Source organism: Gymnogyps californianus, unplaced genomic scaffold, assembly GCF_018139145.2.
Source record: "Gymnogyps californianus isolate 813 unplaced genomic scaffold, ASM1813914v2 HiC_scaffold_65, whole genome shotgun sequence".
Lineage (NCBI taxonomy): Eukaryota > Metazoa > Chordata > Aves > Accipitriformes > Cathartidae > Gymnogyps > Gymnogyps californianus.
Window position 1 is genome coordinate 211,410 of NW_026114458.1, and position 20,129 is coordinate 231,538.

The window sequence follows — 20,129 nt, forward strand, 5'->3', positions numbered from 1 at the left end:
AAAGTTCAATATCATCGCATTAAAAAAATATTGAGGGTAAATTTTATATGACTTATAATATCTTTCTCAGCGGGTTCATACAGAATTGCAGTACTTAGGTAGTAAGACTTGTTTTTATAAACACTCCTCTGCTCTGAAAAACATCAGATTTTTTCTTTGTCTTTTTAAGGACAAACTTCCGTGGTTATCTGCAGTGATTATAATTAACAATAGCATTCTATATAACTCAGCAAACTAGCTTTTTTATCATTTGGTAATTTTACTAGCTAAGAAACTGTTTATGAATTACGCAGTAGAAATATGTAGAGGAGGAAGAGTCCTGAAATGCCACTAAAGATGATGAAATCAAAGGCCTGAAACCCTGCTCACAGTTATTTGTTACATTTAAATAAAAGTCTTTTGATTATTTTGTAAAAGAGAAAAAAAATGTGGCATTCACGGTTCAACCAGCTTGCCAATCATCTCCACCATAACTTAAAATTTTGTCTGAAATGCTTTAATAGAGAAGATAGAATGATAAAAAATTTTTTTCTAGCAGTTTGGGATATTGCCATTTGCATTATCTTAACTAATTCATTCTGATCAAGCCTCTATTTGCACAGCTATCAATCCCTCCTCTCCATTTCACCTTTTAGTTCTGTAGCCACGAAAGCCAACATGCTATAACTCTGTCCTCCTTTAAGTCACTAGTCATTATCTTCCTTTTTGCAAGAAGCCTATAAATCACACTATTTCTCCCAGAAAGCTAAACAGCAATTAAATAATCTCATATTTTTGCTAAAGTTGCTAGATAACCCATATGTTATTTCTTTGCTATTTTTTATACTGTATGTACCTACATCCCTATGGATCTACACAGCATCTCTTTTGCTCCCTACAATTAACTACCTTTCTCCACTTGTTCTCGTGCTTGTTGGTTCGTCATTCCAGGGTAAGGGCATACTCCTAAACTGAAAGTCTCCCACAAAAGGATTCCAAAGCTCCATACATCACTCTCAGATGTGTATCTCCCTAAGGAAAGGAAAGAAAACCAGTGGCTTAACTTCCAGAATAATTCATGTTTTACATAATTATGGCCACATATTTTCCGCAGAGGTAAGTGTTATTTTGGCAAGCTTTAAGCACAATAAAGTTGTAGCTCCTAATGAACATTCTTCAGATATCATATTCTCCTGTATTTCAAATTATAAACATAAATTATCTTAAAGTTAATACCTAGGAATAATATAAGCTAACCTAAATTTCTGTAATTTGACAGAGACTTGTTACAGAAAGCACATGGTTGAGAAGATCTTACCATGTTGGTCATTTTCCATGTAAGTTAAGAATTTCTTTCCATTTACTGCCCAAAAATATTTTTTAAATTTTCTTTTAATATAAAAGGACAGAAAAATGTCAGGTTTTTTTTTCCTTGTTTATAATCACTTTCAACTCTGAAGATACTTTTAAAAAATTTACCTTTTCCAGTTCCATAATATAGCATGGCAATGAGTCCTCCAAGAGGAGCTAAAATCAGTGTAGTTCTTAATTGCAAAGACCTGGGTTTCTTACTCTGTGAAACTACTCTCTGGAAATGAATCTACAGTTGCTTCAACTGTTGTTTAATTTGGACCTTGAAGAACTGATGCACCCAATCAGGTTAAAAAAAAATACTCTGGCCTACTACTATCTTCAACTATGCTTCAGACAGATGGTAAAAATAAGATAATTTAAATCCAAACCTCTTTGTGGAATGAAAGCTTTATATTATGGGAGAAGGACAGCTCTTGGGGGAGATATTTCTATTGTCCCCGATGGATTCACATCAAGACGCACGCTATATCAGAAAGTGTAGGCTCCTAGCCCTTTGTAGCAGGGCCTATGAAAATGTTACCTTAAAAATCCATTTATCATATTTCTGTCATCATTTTTCATGACTGTATTTCTTTGTTACATTCTATGAGTGTCTATTCTTAAAAACATACACATGCTTGCAAATGTGTGTTTGTTCATCTCTGAGCATTAAACAAACCAAACTAACTCACTTCTCTTATTTCCCCTTCCGTCGCATTTCCAGAAAGGCCCTATAATCCCATCACTTGTGCCAAATTTTCTGCTAAACATTTTAAACCCACTTACACTAGAAAAAAGGAAAATACATGTAAATTATAGTGACGGTGACACGATAACTGTTCTGATGTCAGAAAGTTCAGTTTACTCTTAAACTAAATATCACTTCCAGCTGACAACTCTATCTACATTAGCTTGTGTGCTTAGTAGACAGTAATTATGGACATTCACTTTGCTCTTTGTAGTAAGATTAGTTTTCTTGTCTATATATCAACTCTCTTCAGAGTTTGGCATCCAGTAATTTAACACTTTTCATTAAAGTCATTCAGTAGATACAAGTGATTAATTTTTTTTTAAAGAAAGTACAACTTCTACACAGTTAATTGTCTTTCCCACTATGATATTATCTGGGAAAAAAAAAGGGCATGCTCTTTCATAAACAAATACAATAATTTATTAACATTACAAAGAACTGGAAAAGTTGTACTGGAAAAACATATGCATTAAAAGTACATTTTAATTTTGAGAGAACTGGAAGCAAAAATACCCTACACCTTGGCCTAAATATGTAATTTTATTAGGTATGTTTAAAGCAATTTTTCACTTGCTGGAAGTGATGGAAATCATATAGTCCCAAGTAAAAATAATGGTATGGAATGGCACTGAACAGTACCCACTGAACTAAAGGTTAAATCTTCCATGTGCTCCAGTAGCATCAAGATTTCATTCATGACTTCATACACAACTCCCTAACAATTCAATTTGCCTTAATCCAGTTTCTAGACTTCCCAACCTGAATTTTGTCATTTAAAATCTTTTTGTGACTGCTATTAATGTCATATAAAGTGAATCCAGAAGTGTTTAAAAAAAGGCACTTTTATTTATTTTCTTAAGCACTGTATCATTCATGTAATGACCAAATGACCCTATTTCTCATTTTCCTCCAACCATTAAATTTTGCCATTAAGAACTGACATGCTCAATGGTTGTAATCTAGTTTTGAAATATTGCACATTTAGTTCTGTTTCATTCTGGTATCCTTAACTACTTTCAGTGTTACCTACAGAAATTAATACAATACTTATGACTATAGTATTAGAATGGCAAAACACAAACCAATTATTTTAACTTGCACTTTTCAAGGGAGTGCAAAAAATGATCCATCAAAAAAAAAATCAACACAGAAAGCTTCAACCATATTTTGAAAGCTGAATATTAGACTGCTGAATACTTTAACAAATGTTTGAGACAAGTTATTTTCCAAACACTGCAGAAAATAACTTAAAACTGGCTGGGTATTGATTCATTTTAGGAAACAGCAAATAAGTAAAGATGTTAATCAGCTATACGTTCTTCTCCTGTAAGGTGTGGAAAATAGCAAAGACTCAGAAGTACAAAATGAAGGTGTCATAAAAGCCAGTTTCCTGCTTAATGTAGTAGACTGGACTGGTATGGCTGTGGAGAAGGGGTTTCCATTATATATCAAATAAACAACAAGAACTTTTGAAACAATGAAAACAAAAATTCAAAACACCTTTTATAGTGGAATAAACACCCAAAATAGAAATAGTATTCCACAGTGAACATTAGCAACACTAGCACCTCTTAGAAAAATAGATAATAGAGGGTCAGTCACTCTAACTACATTTATTATTAGCTTTCCAAGGGGAAGATTTGCATTATTGTGTTATGGCATTAACTTCTGCAAAAGTGCTAATGAAAGGGATTCTTCTTCTAACAATCATAAGTCAGAAAATTATGGTTTCCAATGCATGATTTTAAACAAAAGCTCTAAAAGGTGGGAGAAGTATTTAGAGAAACTTAACAGGAAGATATAAAATGTTTAATTTTTTTTCCTAAGAACTCAAGAATTGGTTGAGAAGTGTGTTCAAAATATGACCTCATTCATTTAATATGCTGTTGCTTCTTCACATCTCACTTTACTTAGAAGAACTAATTTTTCTAGTTTTACCTACAAGCTAAAAAGCTAAATCCAGCAGTTTCTATTTTTGTTTTGAAACTATTACCCACATAGTATGGACCACTTAATCAGAAATAATGGATCCCCCCCCCCATAATAGCATAGCAATATATAAAAGTGCATAGAAACAAAAGCTGCAGTTTAAAAAAATAAATAAAGCATTTTTTTCTCCAATGCAATGATTTATCTAATCATTTATCTGATAGAGTGCTCTAGAATATTAAAATCTTCTGCCTTTTTTTAAAAAATGCCATAAATATGCAGAACTTCACACCCACTGGAACGAGTTAGCAACATAACCACAGCATTATTTTACTGTTGAATAAGTAGCAATTTTGACGTTGCTGCCTTGTTCTTTTTGAAGGGAAAATAGTATTTTTACATAACTTAAATGAGGCTGAAATATTATTTTTAAGGTGACTAAAATATTTTAAACATCTGTTGATCTGTACTGGGAAAAAGGAAAAATTATATATATATATATGCTCAAATACTGTCCATGATGTAGTCCCCTTGCACCTTATACTGTATATTTTTTATACCAAGAAGAAAAAGATATATCCTTACCATAGTTGAGAGCTTCTGGAGCAGTCCACTTGATAGGAATCTGCTTTAAGCCTGATGATGAATAAACTCCATCATCCTCTTGACGAGACATTCCAAAATCACTTATTTTCAAAATGTTGTTTTCATCTACCAAGCAGTTCCTTGCAGCCAGGTCTCTAAGTTAGAACAAGAAATAACCCCCCCATATTTTCACACATTTGAAACTACTAAAAGTCATTTAAAATGTGAAGAAAAATCTTAAGCAGTGTACTGGGTCTGGCTGGGATGGAGTTAACTTTCTTCATAGCAGCTTGTATGGTACTGTGTTTTGGATTTGACTAAAACAATATTGATAACACACCAATGTTTTAGCTATTGCTGAACAGTGCTTGCATAGTGTCAAGGCCTTCTCTCGCATTCTGCCCCTGTCAATGAGTAAGCTAGGGGTGGGCAAGAGGTTGGGAGGGGACACAGATGGGACAGCTGACCTGAATTGACCAAAGAGATATTCCATGGCATATAATGTCACGCTCTGCAATAAAATTGGAGGGGAGGGGGGGAGTTTTTCCAAGGTAGCTGTTGCTTGGAGACTGGCTGGGCATTAGTCTGCTCGTGGGAGGTGGTGACTGACTGCCTTTGTATCACTTGTATTTCTTTTTTCCTTCACTTATTAAAGTGTCTTTATCTCGACCCATGAGTTTTTCTTGGTTTTGCTCTTTTGATTCTTTCCCCCATCTTGTTGCAGGGGAAGTGAGAAAGCGGCTGGTGGGCATTTAGTTGCTGGCCGGGGTCAACTCACCACAAGTAGGTTCCTATATCTTTTCTATCATAGCTGAATTTATCAGTAAGAGTGAGTATGTCACAATGTAGACTAAGTTTCTAGAGACCAAATAGATACTCATTTCAATGATGAAATAAGCAGACGTAAGGCAAAGAGCTGCTGTTGCTATACTGCCCATTTGGGTCACAGAAATAAACCTGCAGATTAACAAATTTTACTTGATGCAAAATGAGACAGAACTCAAAGAAGCAGCCTGAAACATATTCTCATAATTGTGAAAGACATTGAGAAGCCAGAGAATTGGCTCTATTTTACCCCATTATCATTAGAGTTTCCATCAAAAATAAAAAGCTACTGAGCATTAAAGGAAAAGGTATTTTGGTTCAGTGTTGGATGAGAAGCTCAGAAAAATCAACATCCTTCTTTTCCCTCCCTCCATCTCAAACATGCTTTTCAACAACAAGAAACTGTAAATATATAGGGCAACAACAAGAAACTGTAAATATATAGGGCTTTTGATAGAAAACCACTGTGAAGAGTCAATATTACAGATAACTTTGCTGTTAAATATTTGTATTAACTCATCACACTTTCTAGGTGGCCTTTTAAAAAAACCCCACTGTCGTGGTTTAACCCCAGTCAGCAACTAAGCACCACGCAGCCGTTTCCCCCTCCCCCTCCCAGTGGGGTGAGGAGGAGGAAAGCAAAGGAAAAAAAGTAAAACTCGTGGGTTGAGATAAGAACAGTTTAATAACTAAAGTAAAATATAATACTAACAATAGTAATAATGAAATATAATAATAATAGTAATGAAAAGGAATGCAACAAAAAAAAAAAGGGGGGGGGGGGGGGGAAGAAAAAAAAACAGTGATGCACAATGCAATTGCTCACCACCCGCTGACCAATGCCCAGTTAGTTCCCGAACCGCGATCTGCGCCTCCTGGCCAACTCCCCCCTGTTTATATACTGGGCATGACATTCCATGGTATGGAATACCCCTTTGGCTAGTTCAGGTCAGCTGCCCCGGCTATGCTCCCTCCCAGCTTTTTGCACACCTGCTTGCTGGCAGAGCATGGGAAACTGAAAAGTCCTTGGCTTAAGATAAGCGCTACTTAGCAACAACTAAAACATCAGAGTGTTATCAACATCATTCTCACACCAAATCCAAAACACAGCACTGTACCAGCTACTAAAAAGAAAGTTAACTCTGTCCTAGCCGAAACCAGGACAATATCCACCCCTTATTCTATACCATTTACGTAATGCCCAGATCCCACACTTTCTGATACATTTCCAATTAATCACCATCACTTTTCCTGTCTTTTAATATATACATATAGATATCATTCCCGCGATCTATGGGCCATCTCTATCAAATGTCTGTTGAGTTCATTCAGTCCATGACTTTGGGCTCCATCTATCGTAACAGTCTGTCTGAGCAGGAGGGATGATGCAAAGTCTGCTCAGGCGGCAGAACAGGATTGGGCTTCGGTGTGATGTGGCAGGCAGGTGACATTGGGCGCAGCGGGAAGATGGTGTGTGGTGTCGGATGGTTGCATGCTGAAGTCAGTCCTGGTTCCATCACTACTGCACTTCACTCAGTTTTGTCAAAGTTCATTCTTCATTAATCTAAGTAATTCTTACTGTAATACCATTAATATAGCACATAACAATTATAATAATGATGACATACAGTGGCAGGATTATATAGCAATTAATAGCATACAATTTAATCTATTGGCTGTTCTCACCTAAAATCAAATCCCCTTGAGGCACACATCGGACTTCCCCATCCTTCCGCATCACCCACCAAGTGCACCCAGGCCCTTGAGCAAAAGCAATCCCACGAATGGGTTTGCCTTTGCCTGAGGCAGGAGTAACCCAGACTGTCTTCCCTAGCATATTTTTTATGTGCACTACAGGGACTTTATCCCCTTCTACAGTACATAAAAGTTCTGATTGGGCAGGGCCAGCTCGATTGACAGATCCTCTAGTGTTGACTAACCAGGTGGCCTTTGCTAGATGTATATCCCAATGTTTGAAAGTCCCACCACCCATTGCTTTCAATGTAGTCTTTAACAATCCATTGTATCGCTCGATTTTCCCGGAGGCTGGTGCATGATAGGGGATGTGATACACCCACTCAATGCCATGCTCTTTGGCCCAGGTGTCTATAAGATTGTTCCGGAAATGAGTCCCGTTGTCTGACTCAATTCTTTCTGGGGTACCGTGTCACCATAAGATTTGTTTTTCAAGGCCCAGGAGAGTGTTCCGGGCAGTGGCATGGGGCACGGGATATGTTTCCAGCCATCCGGTGGTTGCTTCCACCATTGTAAGCACATGGCGCTTGCCTTGACGGGTTTGTGGGAGTGTGATATAGTCAATCTGCCAGGCCTCCCCATATTTATATTTCAGCCATCGTCCTCCATACCAAAGAGGCTTTAACCGCTTGGCTTGCTTAATTGCAGCGCATGTTTCACATTCATGGATAACCTGTGTGATAGTGTCCATGGTCAGGTCCACCCCTCGATCACGAGCCCATCTATATGTTGCATCTCTTCCCTGATGGCCTGAGGTGTCATGGGCCCACCTAGCCAAAAATAATTCACCTTTATGCTGCCAATCCAGATCTACCTGAGCTACTTCAATCCTAGCAGCCTTGTCTACCTGTTGATTGTTTTGAGTTGCCACAGTGCCTGTTGCTGGGGTTTGAGTAGCCACAGCGCTTGTCATAGGGATTAGAGTAGCTGCAGTAGCTGTCGCCAGAGTTTGAGTAGCCACAGTGCCTGTTGCTGGGGTTTGAGTAGCCACAGTGCCTGTCATAGGGATTAGAGTAGCTGCAGTAGCTGTCGCCAGAGTTTGAGTAGCCACACTGCTTGTCGCTGGGGTTTGAGTAGCTGCAGTGCCTGTCGCCAGAGTTTGAGTAGCCGTAGTGCCTGTCGCCAGAGTTGGAGTAGCTGCAGTCGTGGGAGCTGATCTCTGGGTGGTATTTTTAAATAGTTGTTTAACCCTAGGCAAGATCTGAATCACATTCAGGAACAGGCTGATTCCTAGGAATAGGACCATGCTGAGTTCAACATCCCAAGGATATTCAAAATTTACAAACTCCTCCAATGCTATTGTAATTAACCTGGCAGAGAAAAGGAAGATGTGGGAAGATGTCTCCCCAATAGGTTGGCTCCCCGAGGAGAAAAGGTAGAAAGTGCAGTTATTAATATTCTCTAGGAGATAGCACCTGAAGTACGGAGATCTCTCCTCCATAGATCGGCTCCCAGAGGAGAAAAGGTAAAAGGTACAATTATTAATAGTCTCCCATAGGCAGCTCCCGAAGTACAGAGGTGACAACAATGCCGAGTACAAACACCCGATTAGTTTCACGGCCTGCACTTCTATCATATCATAAGCCAGTGTTACAAACAACAACGTGATAACTCTAGCCCGGTTCCCACAGATGATAAACAGCACAACAGGGAGCATATACTGCAAGTAGGGCATTACATAACGCAACTTCAAGAACCACAACACCAACTTTGAGAGCAAAAGAACCCACATTGTAACCAGTAACTATCAAACCAATACAATGAATACTTATAACAAGTTTCTTTTAACACACTCTGATCAGATCCGTCGTTATTTCAACCCTTCGTGCCCCACGTTGGGCGCCAAAAAGGGCTGTCGTGGTTTAACCCCAGTCAGCAACTAAGCACCACGCAGCCGCTTCCCCCTCCCCCTCCCAGTGGGGTGAGGAGGAGGAAAGCAAAGGAAAAAAAGTAAAACTCGTGGGTTGAGATAAGAACAGTTTAATAACTAAAGTAAAATATAATACTAACAATAGTAATAATGAAATATAATAATAATAGTAATGAAAAGGAATGCAACAAAAAAAAAAGGGGAGGGGGGAAGAAAAAAAACACAGTGATGCACAATGCAATTGCTCACCACCCGCTGACCAATGCCCAGTTAGTTCCCGAGCCGCGATCTGCGCCTCCCGGCCAACTCCCCCCTGTTTATATACTGGGCATGACATTCCATGGTATGGAATACCCCTTTGGCTAGTTCAGGTCAGCTGCCCTGGCTATGCTCCCTCCCAGCTTTTTGCACACCTGCTTGCTGGCAGAGCATGGGAAACTGAAAAGTCCTTGGCTTAAGATAAGCGCTACTTAGCAACAACTAAAACATCAGCGTGTTATCAACATCATTCTCACACCAAATCCAAAACCCAGCAGTATACCAGCTACTAAAAAGAAAGTTAACTCTGTCCCAGCCGAAACCAGGACACCCACAAATATGTTCTTTGTTTTCTCTTCCTTCTCCTTATCTTTCCCCAGAGCAAACATCCCAAAGAAGTACAGATATAATTGCATGGATTTAAGTGCCTCTCTCTCTCTGGGGAATTGTTTTTCTTTTGATACAGCATTACTACTTGCTGCAGTAATTCCATAAAATCAGTATTTAACTTAGAAAAGCAGCAATATTCCTTATTTTCCATTGTGAAAGCTGTACAAATTGAGCACAAATTACACTGAGTTGCTACAGAACAAGTTAATTAGTAAAAGAATAACCATGACTTTTACTTTCTCATACCAAGATTATGGAAGTTCCTAGTGATTATTAAGAACAAAGGAAAAAGCCCCTTCCTCCAACTACCAAAGAGCAAAAATTAATATTTCATTTACAAATTTCATTTTTAAACACTAATCTGAAGTTTCTATAAACACAAACAGCACAGTGACCACATGTCATTAATACAAGTTGAATATGCTGAAACTACAGCAGATAGCTCCCAACACTTTTGCTAAAAATCCAACAGCAAGTTAAAGAGGAAGTGGAGGCAATTTCTTCATGCCAAGAATTGTCTGTCAGTGAAGACTTAAACCTCATAAACTTTTCTTTAAGAACACCCCTGGAAAGAACCACAAAGCAGGTAATACCTAGTATTTCAACTGAATTCCATCAGTTAAAACCACAACCACAACCAACCACAACCACAACCACGTTATTAAACCAGCAGGATAGACTGCCTCACTGAAGCAATTAGCCATTTTATACCTTCTCCCTGGGTCAGGTACTTAAAACACCCTTGGCTGATAAAAACAAGCAATTAATTAGTGAACAGAATCAGTATACCTCCAGTGCACATTTAATTCAACCAAAATAGTCTATTATCTGATCAAAAAAGAAGGGGTGGCAGGTCTACAAGTGAAACTTGTTTTTCTGTGGACTACAGACACTTCCTCTCTTCCAGCCACTTCAGGTAACTTCCAATGCTGGCTGGCTAACTAAATCAAAACATACCTGTTTCTGAAGTTTCTTGCTACTCATGTGCTGCTACTTTTGCTGTATGTGGAGATCATATCAATAGTATGTGTCATATCAATTAGTCTGTGTCTAATAACAGATAGGAAAAATAAATATTAGAGGGTCAGAAGCAGATCCTTCCAAGTACTCTGTGTTAGCCTCCTCCTTTATACTTTTATTTGTTTGTTTTTTCATATTGTTGTAGTTATCACATAATGAATAATAATGGAAAATATTAACTGTAATATTAATCACTCCTCTCAGTTCCTAATGCCATCCTCATTATCACAGATGAATAGTGCTAGGAAACTAGAGAAGATCCAAGTTAGATGCAGTAATGATTTCTCAATAATCTCAACTCTTCTACTTGCTATCCATATTGTTGGATATTGTTTAGTTTTTCCCAACTATAAAATGAGTAGATTTCCCTACCTCAGAGCAGAAGTGACATTCAATTACTCCCTGTAAAGCATTTTGAGATTTTTCAGACAAGGGATTTAAAGATTTTGCAAAAACAACTCAAAAGTATCACAGAATGGTTGAGGTTGGAAGGGACCTCTGGAGGTCATCTGGTCCAACCCCTGTGCTGGGAGACAGTGTAAAAGGCCTTACTCAAGTCCAGGTAAACAATAGCCACTGCTCTCCCCTCTTCTACCAGGCCAGTCACTTCATCATAGAAGTTTATCAGATTGGTCAAGCATGACTCCCCCTTGGTGAAGCCATGCTGACTACTCTTGATGACTTCCAGCACTTCATGTGCCTGGAAATGGTTTCCAGGAATAGTTGCTCCATCACCTTCACAGGGATGGAGGTGAGGCTGACCAGCCTGTAGTTCCCTGGGTCCTCTTTCTTGCCCTTGAAAATAGGAGTGACATTTGCCTTCCTCCAGTCTTTGGGCACTTCTCCTGGTTGCCATGATTGATTAAAGATTATCGAGAGTGGCCTCGCAATGACATCTTCCAGCTCCCTCAGCACTCATGAAAAACAAAACAAAAAAGCCCTGAACAACTGTCTTCAGTAACTGAACACAACCACAAAAACCAGACTTATATCTAAAACCACATTCTTCCACAGAACCTTTATTTTCTACACCTGTAAGACTAAAATGTATCCTATATTCCAGGAATAGTCTGCATTGCACTGCTCACTCTCACTGTAATCATGGTGAGAGCTATCATGTAAAATGATTTATAGTGCCTTGGTGAATACATCCCTGTGAACTAAGGTTACAAAGATAATATTAATCAAAAGGCAAACTTTGGAAGTAATATAGGTCAAAGAAAACAGGAGGAAATAAAAACTGCCAATAAAGCTTAAGCATTTAAATTACTTTAGTGCACTATAATATGGTCTAACCAGAAATTGACGTTGGTAAACAAATAGTCTATTCATAAATGTCAGATTTCTAGAAAATAGCAACTCGAAATATAAAATAGATATTGGAAGGAGGTGTTCAGTGTTTTTAAAAATGCTCTAGGTAAGGATAAATACTGAGATATATATATGTACACACACACACATACACTATTGAGTATAATAGTGTTCCTAATTCAAAATTGCAAATTTATGTACATTATTGTCATCATCCCCACCCTCTAAGAACTTACTTGATAACCATTATGTACCTGATTTTTTCTAAGTGCTTTGCTAAATATGTGATAGATGGTGGCATGGGTCATGGTAGTAGATGATGGAAAGTTACCGTATCCCATGCAGAACTGCAGAATGGGATGCATTTGGTTCACTAGGACAAAGCAAATTGCTTCATCTACTGAGGACTGTACAGCTCAATAAGGAAACCACTGCATGCAGTGAACTTCACCCTCAGTCTCACACCTTCATGCTATTTCCTTTTCTACTGCTAGTTCTTTCGAGCAAGTGAAAGTTGTCCTGAACTCTATAAACACAGTAACAAAAAACAATCTTAAGGAACTGTTGTACAGAAAACTATATTCATATTTTCTCTACAGTAGTTATTGCAAATGCCTTCATATACACATATCTGAAACAAAATTAAGATATAAAGTTTACTTATTGTACAGTCATTTCTGATGAACAAGTGTAGTATGAGAATCAGAAGTTTATATTCATTTTTATAGTCTGCAAAATGGTCAGCTACTAATGAAAAAACACACAATTATAATAAGGTATACTTTGAGGTAGATACAAAAATATTGGGCATACTAAATTAGATATATAATTCAAATATTTTTGTAGAAGGGGTGGCAGTAGGACTTTAGGAAGAATACCTTCCCCAATATGTTTATGTTCCAGAGACAAACTTTCTATTTTACTTCTTGACCATGATAGAGATCACTTATATCTTAAAGGGCATAAACTGTCCCTTTAGAAGTACAAAAGTAAAGCACAATCTCTATATAATGTTATCACCTCTTTTTTTTGTTCTAATCTCCTAATACTTGGTGTCTGATATGAAGACTCTAGTTCTATGAGTTGAATAACTGTGTTAATTATGAATCTCAATTTTCATTAAAAAACAAACAGTTTAAGCTAGATGACTGTGAAAAAGAGACTGAAAATTACTTCGGAGTTAAGAAGAGAGAACGAAAACAAAACCCAGGCTTCCTATTTTCTGAATATTTTGCATTTTTAAGTGATGCAGTATTTTTTTTTAAATAATGAGATTGGTAACTATGTGGAAGAGAGTGGAGTTGATCCAGCCTCCTGCTGTGATGAGTGACAGGGTCACTCCTGCTTCTTGGAGCTTTCTCACTGTCCTGGTTTTGGCTGGGACAGAGTTAACTTTCTTTTTAGTAGCTGGTACAGTGCTGTGTTTTGGATTTAGTGTGAGAATGATGTTGATAGCACTCTGATGTTTTAGTTGTTGCTAAGTAGTGCTTATCTCAAGCCAAGGACTTTTCAGTTTCCCATGCTCTGCCAGCAAGCAGGTGTGCAAAAAGCTGGGAGGGAGCATAGCCAGGACAGCTGACCTGAACTAGCCAAAGGGGTATTCCATACCATGGAACGTCATGCCCAGTATATAAACAGGGGGGAGTTGGCCGGGAGGCGCGGATCGTGGCTCAGAAACTAACTGGGCATCGGTCAGCGGGTGGTGAGCAATTGCATTGTGCATCACTGGTTTTTTTCTTCCCCCCCCCCCTTCCTTTTTTTGTTGTATTCCTTTTCATTACTATTATTATTATATTTCATTATTACTATTGTTAGTATTATATTTTACTTTAGTTATTAAACTGTTCTTATCTCAACCCACGAGTTTTACTTTTTTTCCTTTGCTTTCCTCCTCCTCACCCCACTGGGAGGGGGAGGGGGAAACGGCTGCGTGGTGCTTAGTTGCTGACTGGGGTTAAACCACAACACTCACCTTCCTGTTCTGGGTGCATTTTTATTAGGAAGAAACCCAAGTTGCTACCACACATTATATGGCACCTGTCACCTACAGAGGTAATAATGGAGGAAAATTAAGCAACTGTAAACTTACTGCTTGCAGCCCGGAGAAGGCTCCAGTGAGTATACAGATCTATTGACACATTGTAAAACTTTTACCTTCTTTGAGTTTTACTCAGGTAAGTTACCATGTATTCTCCATTTTCCTAGTAAAACAAGATTTCTGTACCAGCTATTTTAAAAGAGGCAAAGATAGGTGTGGTAGACAATGAGCAGTTCCTGAAGAGAAGCAAATATCATCATAGCAGACTGAGAACCTGGAAACGGAGCAATAAAACAATATATGATCTATTCCTCCCACCATTTCCCTATTTCTGTGGTTACCTTCACAATGTCTGCATGTGGGACAGAAATGTTCCTATCAGCAGCATCTACAGGTTTTTCATCTGCATTGTTTTTCAACTTTTTAAGAACTTAATAGTTAATGTTTGTATTTTTCTGAACAATTATTTTGATGAAAACTGCATCATAGTAATTTTAGTCTATAATATAGTCATCTTTGCATTGATATCCCTGTTGATTTTTGTAAAATTTTTCCCATGCACATCTGATGGCATGTAATGTGCTGAGCAAAATGAGACTTAGGAATGCCTAATGCCACACACAGGAATAATACCACTGCTGGATCGCCTCTTGGATTTCAATATTTCCTATGCTAGATGACCTATAGATAAACTTTATTAAAATGAAATGCAGCCATTCCTATGCTCTTGAACTGCCTGAAACACTGCAGAACATAACAGGCACAAATATGTATAAATTTGATAACCATAATATTTTTAATATTCATTAAAAATCTATTTGATATCCAACTGAATTATAAGGAAAATTAAGTGTCCAAAAAGTGATTATCCAAGATGGACGCTGACCAGAATATAATAATCACAGAAGTCCCTAGGTTTTTTTAAATTTTAACCTTCTAGTCTTGTTTGCAATTTATAATCACATTGCTGGTGAATAGATTTGCCTGCTCTCCTGGACCTCTGTTTCTCTGAAAAACATTAAGCTAGAGTATATGGAATATTTAGGGAAAAGAAGGGTGAACAGCAGTTGTGATGGCTGTAATGTAAAATGCATGGAATAGTCATTGCAATACAGACACAACTTCCATGGGACTAAAGTTCTGTAAGTGTCATTTGGAAATGCAAGTCAAATGTAAGTCTGCTTAGCCTTAGTAGTTGGATTTAAAGATGAAAGCAAATCCCAGGGTAGAAACTAGTCTCTAACTCACTACAAAGAAGAAAGTGTGAAAGAGATGAGGCTGGAACATTATGAAACTGCTAATGAAGGTGGAGTTGTGAGCTAAATCTTCCTATATAAAAATAAGAAATTGTGTCCAACAGGTATGTTTACATTATCAAATAATTCAGTGCAAGAGAAGCAGATAAACAGACTGAAGTAGCTGGTGCTGAGGCTCCATTATGTGAGGTCAGAGAGGTTGACTTAGGATTAAATGTAGTCTGGTCTTCTGTGCCAAACATGGTCCCAAACAGTGTGCAGCAAAGCTATCATACAAATTTTGGCTTCCTAAACTGCAGGCTTCTCTAGGGAGCACCATTTTGTCCAGCATATCAGTGCCACATCAGAGCCCTTGCCATCATTGCTCACAAAAGACTCCATATTATTTCTGTTCCTCCTCATGGCATTTTGAGTTACATCATTGTGCCTGATGACTGCCCTACCTTCCAGCTCAAAGTTTGGACAACATCTACTGCAAGGCATGAAAACACCATTAGAAGTGAACTGTGTGAGTTTAAATAATAGATTAAAACTATCATAGAACAAAGCTATCAAAGAAAAATGCTGAATCACTGTCAAATATAAAAGATTACCAGGCACTATAGCAGTTACTTATAGCAAGACTCCAAAAGGAAGATGAAACACTTCAATATAGTGGCTACTTCCTGGTTAAAAAAAAGCTGGAATTGTATGTTTAAGGACAAAAATATGTCTTTATAGTTTACATTGGAAAATCTTCCATAACTTTTAAATTTTCTCCAAAATCCTGCCCAGAAATTACTCCAAAAGCAGGAAGCCTTTCTAATCAAGTAACGTTACTTATTCTGCCATCTTAATTCCTATGTAAAGTTTTTCAAAACTGGGACTTGGCCCTTGTTTCACTGATTTATTTTTATTTCCCAGAACCCATGAGATTTGATGAAGTATCTGATATCCAACTTTGCCAGGTTTCTGATCTTTTTGTGGCAGACTTGAGTGACTCAGCTTGAATCTGTGAACAACAAAATACTGTAACATTGATTCAATAATTCTTACAGCTCCATGTACCTTGATGATCTCTCTCAATCTTCCAAATCAGTTAACATGCTGATAAGACTTTCTTCACTGACTGCAGCCTTGCATAAGGGATTTTGAAATATCCTTTGACAAAGAGTAAGTCCCTCTTTCAGTCAGTACTCACAGTGGTATAAAAATGTTTCATAAAAGTATGTCCTCACACTATAATTCTGCCAAAAAAGATAGAAAGAGGCTGAAAACTACAGAGCAATGACAAAAACTGAAAGAAAATAACATGCGCTTAGCTTACTGTATGTTTTATTTTATTAATTCTAAGTAACTGTGGTTCCTTTAAGATGTATGATCCAACTGGATTCAATTTCTGATGGATGCATTTGCTCAAATTTGTTCAAAGTCTTTTTTTACCAATATCTATTGGAACTGAATCTAACTTTCAATAGAGCTGAAGATAAATAACCTCACCTAAGCTTCTCTCAGCTTTATGAGAAAAATATCTTGATGCTCTAAGAAAGATCAACAATAGGTTGGAAAACAGTAATTACTTAGTTATTTGATATGTAGAACCATCTGCCATCTATGGTCATGCAGAAGTAATATACCCTCTAAAACAATGCTTTTCAGTTGGATAAACTTAAAAATCAAATTTTTCATGGAGGCAAACTAAAATCCATTTTATGTTCTTCCTCCATCTTGCTATTTTTCACTGTGTACACAGCCACACACCTACACTGAATATAATATTTCATTGATAAAACTACAGCAATGTAAGGCCCTGAAGCGCTTCTGAAAAACCTCTCAAGACACAGGGAACAACTACACTAGAGTAAGGTATATAATCATTGGTATTATCAGGGGGAGGGGAACCAACCAACCAACCAAAAACACAGCAGTGGACAAATATTTATCAAATTCACAAAACAGCTATAACCTTGTATGCATATATGTGTGTGTACAAGCAAGTAGAAAAGGGAAATACGTTTATTTTCCTCATAAAAGCAATATAGGAATTTATTATTCATCATCGCTGACATACAGCCTAAGAATTTTCAATCAAAATTAGTTTCCTGTCTGAGACACCTGTGATACACTCCTCTTTGGACTGTCAAGAATCAGTATCAGGAAGCCAATAAAATATTGAACCAATATGTTATATCTCAGTGCAGCATATATTTCCTTTTCTAGAAACAATAACTAGAATTTTCCATTATAAGGTAAAAACAGGAAAAGTTCTACATTGTAAAGAAAAGTAACAGTGTACATTAAAGAGTGTTTTGGCTTTGCTTAGCAAATATTGATGCATATACTTACCTTTTGGTCAATGATCTATGCTCAGAGAAGAATTCCATATCTCATTTCTGAGGTGACCTTCTTGGCTGCCCTTCTTCCCCCCTCCCTAATCCATCTACTTCTGTTTTTTTCTTATCCTATGATCTAATTGGTTGTTCATCATCTGCACTAATGCCTCCTTTACTCACTGTAAAAATGAAATCCTGCAATCCATCTTTCTTTTTGCTACAAACTATTAAAAAAAAAGCTTAAAAAATCTGTGAAACTACCACCACTACCAATCAGCCAGAACCACGCATTCTTACATCTCCTGGCTATGAAATGTTGGTATTTGATGGTATATACAAAAGGGTCGCTCAACTTTCTGAACAGATTTAATATGAAACTTTGAACTCCAAAATACAGTAAATAGGTAAAAATAAGTTATACTACTGTAACTTCATGGCAACTTGTTAAATAACGTATCTGAAGTATAGCAAAAGCAATTATTACCATCTATGGATCTACTTCTTTTCCAGTTGAATTCAATGACAATTTTTTCTGTTGATTTCAGCATGGCAAGTTATATTTAATGCACTTATGTACACACACAACACTGGTTTTGCAATGTCTCCTGCAATTAGACTTTGCTCTGAGGAATCGGTTCATTTTTCACTACAATTTAATAGTAAAATTCTTACTACAAAGATGGCAAGCAAAAAACAAATTTTTTTTAAATGCAACCAGATAGCCGGTGTTAAAAGCAAATGAATTCACTTCTAATTCATGGAATGAAAGTTCATCTGGCTGTAAAGTCTGAGCTTTTCATTTAGTATTCAATTTCAGTGGGAGGTTAGGACCCTTGGTTGAATAATGATTCCCATTTTTAATGATATGTCTTGATAGTTTCAGATTCACACCTTACCATTTCCTTCCAATTATTATTATTAAAGCTACGATGTTCTCCAAACTTCACTTTTAAAACCTTTCAAAAAGCATTGTTTAAGAAATAGGAGTGGAGTAGATAAGAAAGTGGATAATGGAGCTATTCCTGAAAGAGCATGTAAATGTTTAAATTGTTCAATATTAGGGTACATGTTTCTCTCTGGAAGAAATTAGGGAATTTGAAAGTAATTTGCAAGTTATGTCTTTTCCTACTCAAAGAATCCAGTTTGCACAAAATAACAAAATCTGGAAGAACACGTCTAATGGCATACTGGAACTTCATGTTCTATCTCTTCAAAATTCAATGGCAAGCACAGGGAAATTAAAATTCCCGTTGAGAACAATGAAAGCTAAGAGTACACAGAACAGCTAAAAATGAATTCTGTGTAATTAAAATGAAGATATGAGGTAGAAATGTCTAAATGTTCTAGATGATAGTGGCATACTTAGTGTGTTACATGTCAAAAGTATAACATTTTCTTTTCTGTAGTTGCTCTTGGATAAAGTATATAGGTATGTCCTATGACAATAATTCCAGAACACATGGTTTTATTGATCTTGTATAACACAAGACAAATTCACATTCCATGAACTTCAGACTTGTTATTTAAACAGTAGATGTCACTAAACTTTTGACATTCACCATACAAAGTAATTATATTTCCTCGACTATTCTCCATTGTAACAGGACCATGAGAGTACAGAGAATATTATTTATATCATGTAGGAAAGCTGTAAGATTTTATTGATCACCACAATAGCTTTCTCAAACATTAGTTGTATATTATTTTAATCTTAGTTTCAATATCCTATACTCTCATTTCTTATTTTTCATTTCTTAATTAAGGACAGCCTCTTGCTCTCATGCAGTGAGTAATTTATTATTCTAAAAAGGTGTTATTCAATTGAAATTACCTGAATAGTACTTGTAAACTCCTAATATTTATAAACAAGAAAGTGATATTGCAGTTAACAAAAACAACCCTAACATAATTCCATTACAAGCACTCACAATGCTACAGCTTGTTAAACAGAATGAGGGAGACTAAGAAAACTTGCTTACATTTCTTTCAATCCTATTTACCTTATTTCTAGGAAAGCTTACTCTTTTTTTTAGCGGGAATCTTCTGTATCAGGGATATCTCATGAGAAAAAGATATACTGACTCAACTCCACAAAGGCAAAAAAAATATTTTTCATAATATGCATATTTTATAACAAGAAAAAATCTAAATCTTGTCTGAAATTTCTTATGAATTGTGTTGGCAACCTAAGAATTTCTTCTTATCTCTTATGATAACTCTTATCCTTTCTTTAACAGCTTTTGACATTTAACTTTACTTCTGATTGTATTAAGTCTATAAAACACAAAGTTTTTTAATGCAAGGATTTTATTGTATTTGTTCTTAAATGCAACAAGAACAGCCATCTCACTATAATAAAAAATAAATAAATACTGTTCTAGAAGAACAGATCACATAACTATATGCATTGTATACAATATTCTACTACAGTATCATACAGTATTCTAAACACATATTTTGAGTCGCCCTTTTGGACCTTCTCCTGAACCCTGGGATC

At 36.8% G+C, this 20,129-nt stretch overlaps 1 protein-coding gene across 1 annotated transcript in view; it reads right to left on the reverse strand.

Annotated features, from left to right (window-relative positions):
* The window catches only part of LOC127029049 (tyrosine-protein kinase Fer-like), a gene marked incomplete at its 5' end in the record, with an annotated part of 129,437 nt that overhangs the window by 217 nt on the left and 109,091 nt on the right, over positions 1 to 20,129 (reverse strand). Inside the window, 2 exons of the mRNA XM_050914711.1 lie at positions 889 to 1,011; positions 4,598 to 4,752. Coding sequence (XP_050770668.1) covers positions 889 to 1,011; positions 4,598 to 4,752 — 278 coding nt within the window. The remainder of the gene's footprint in view (positions 1 to 888; positions 1,012 to 4,597; positions 4,753 to 20,129) is intronic.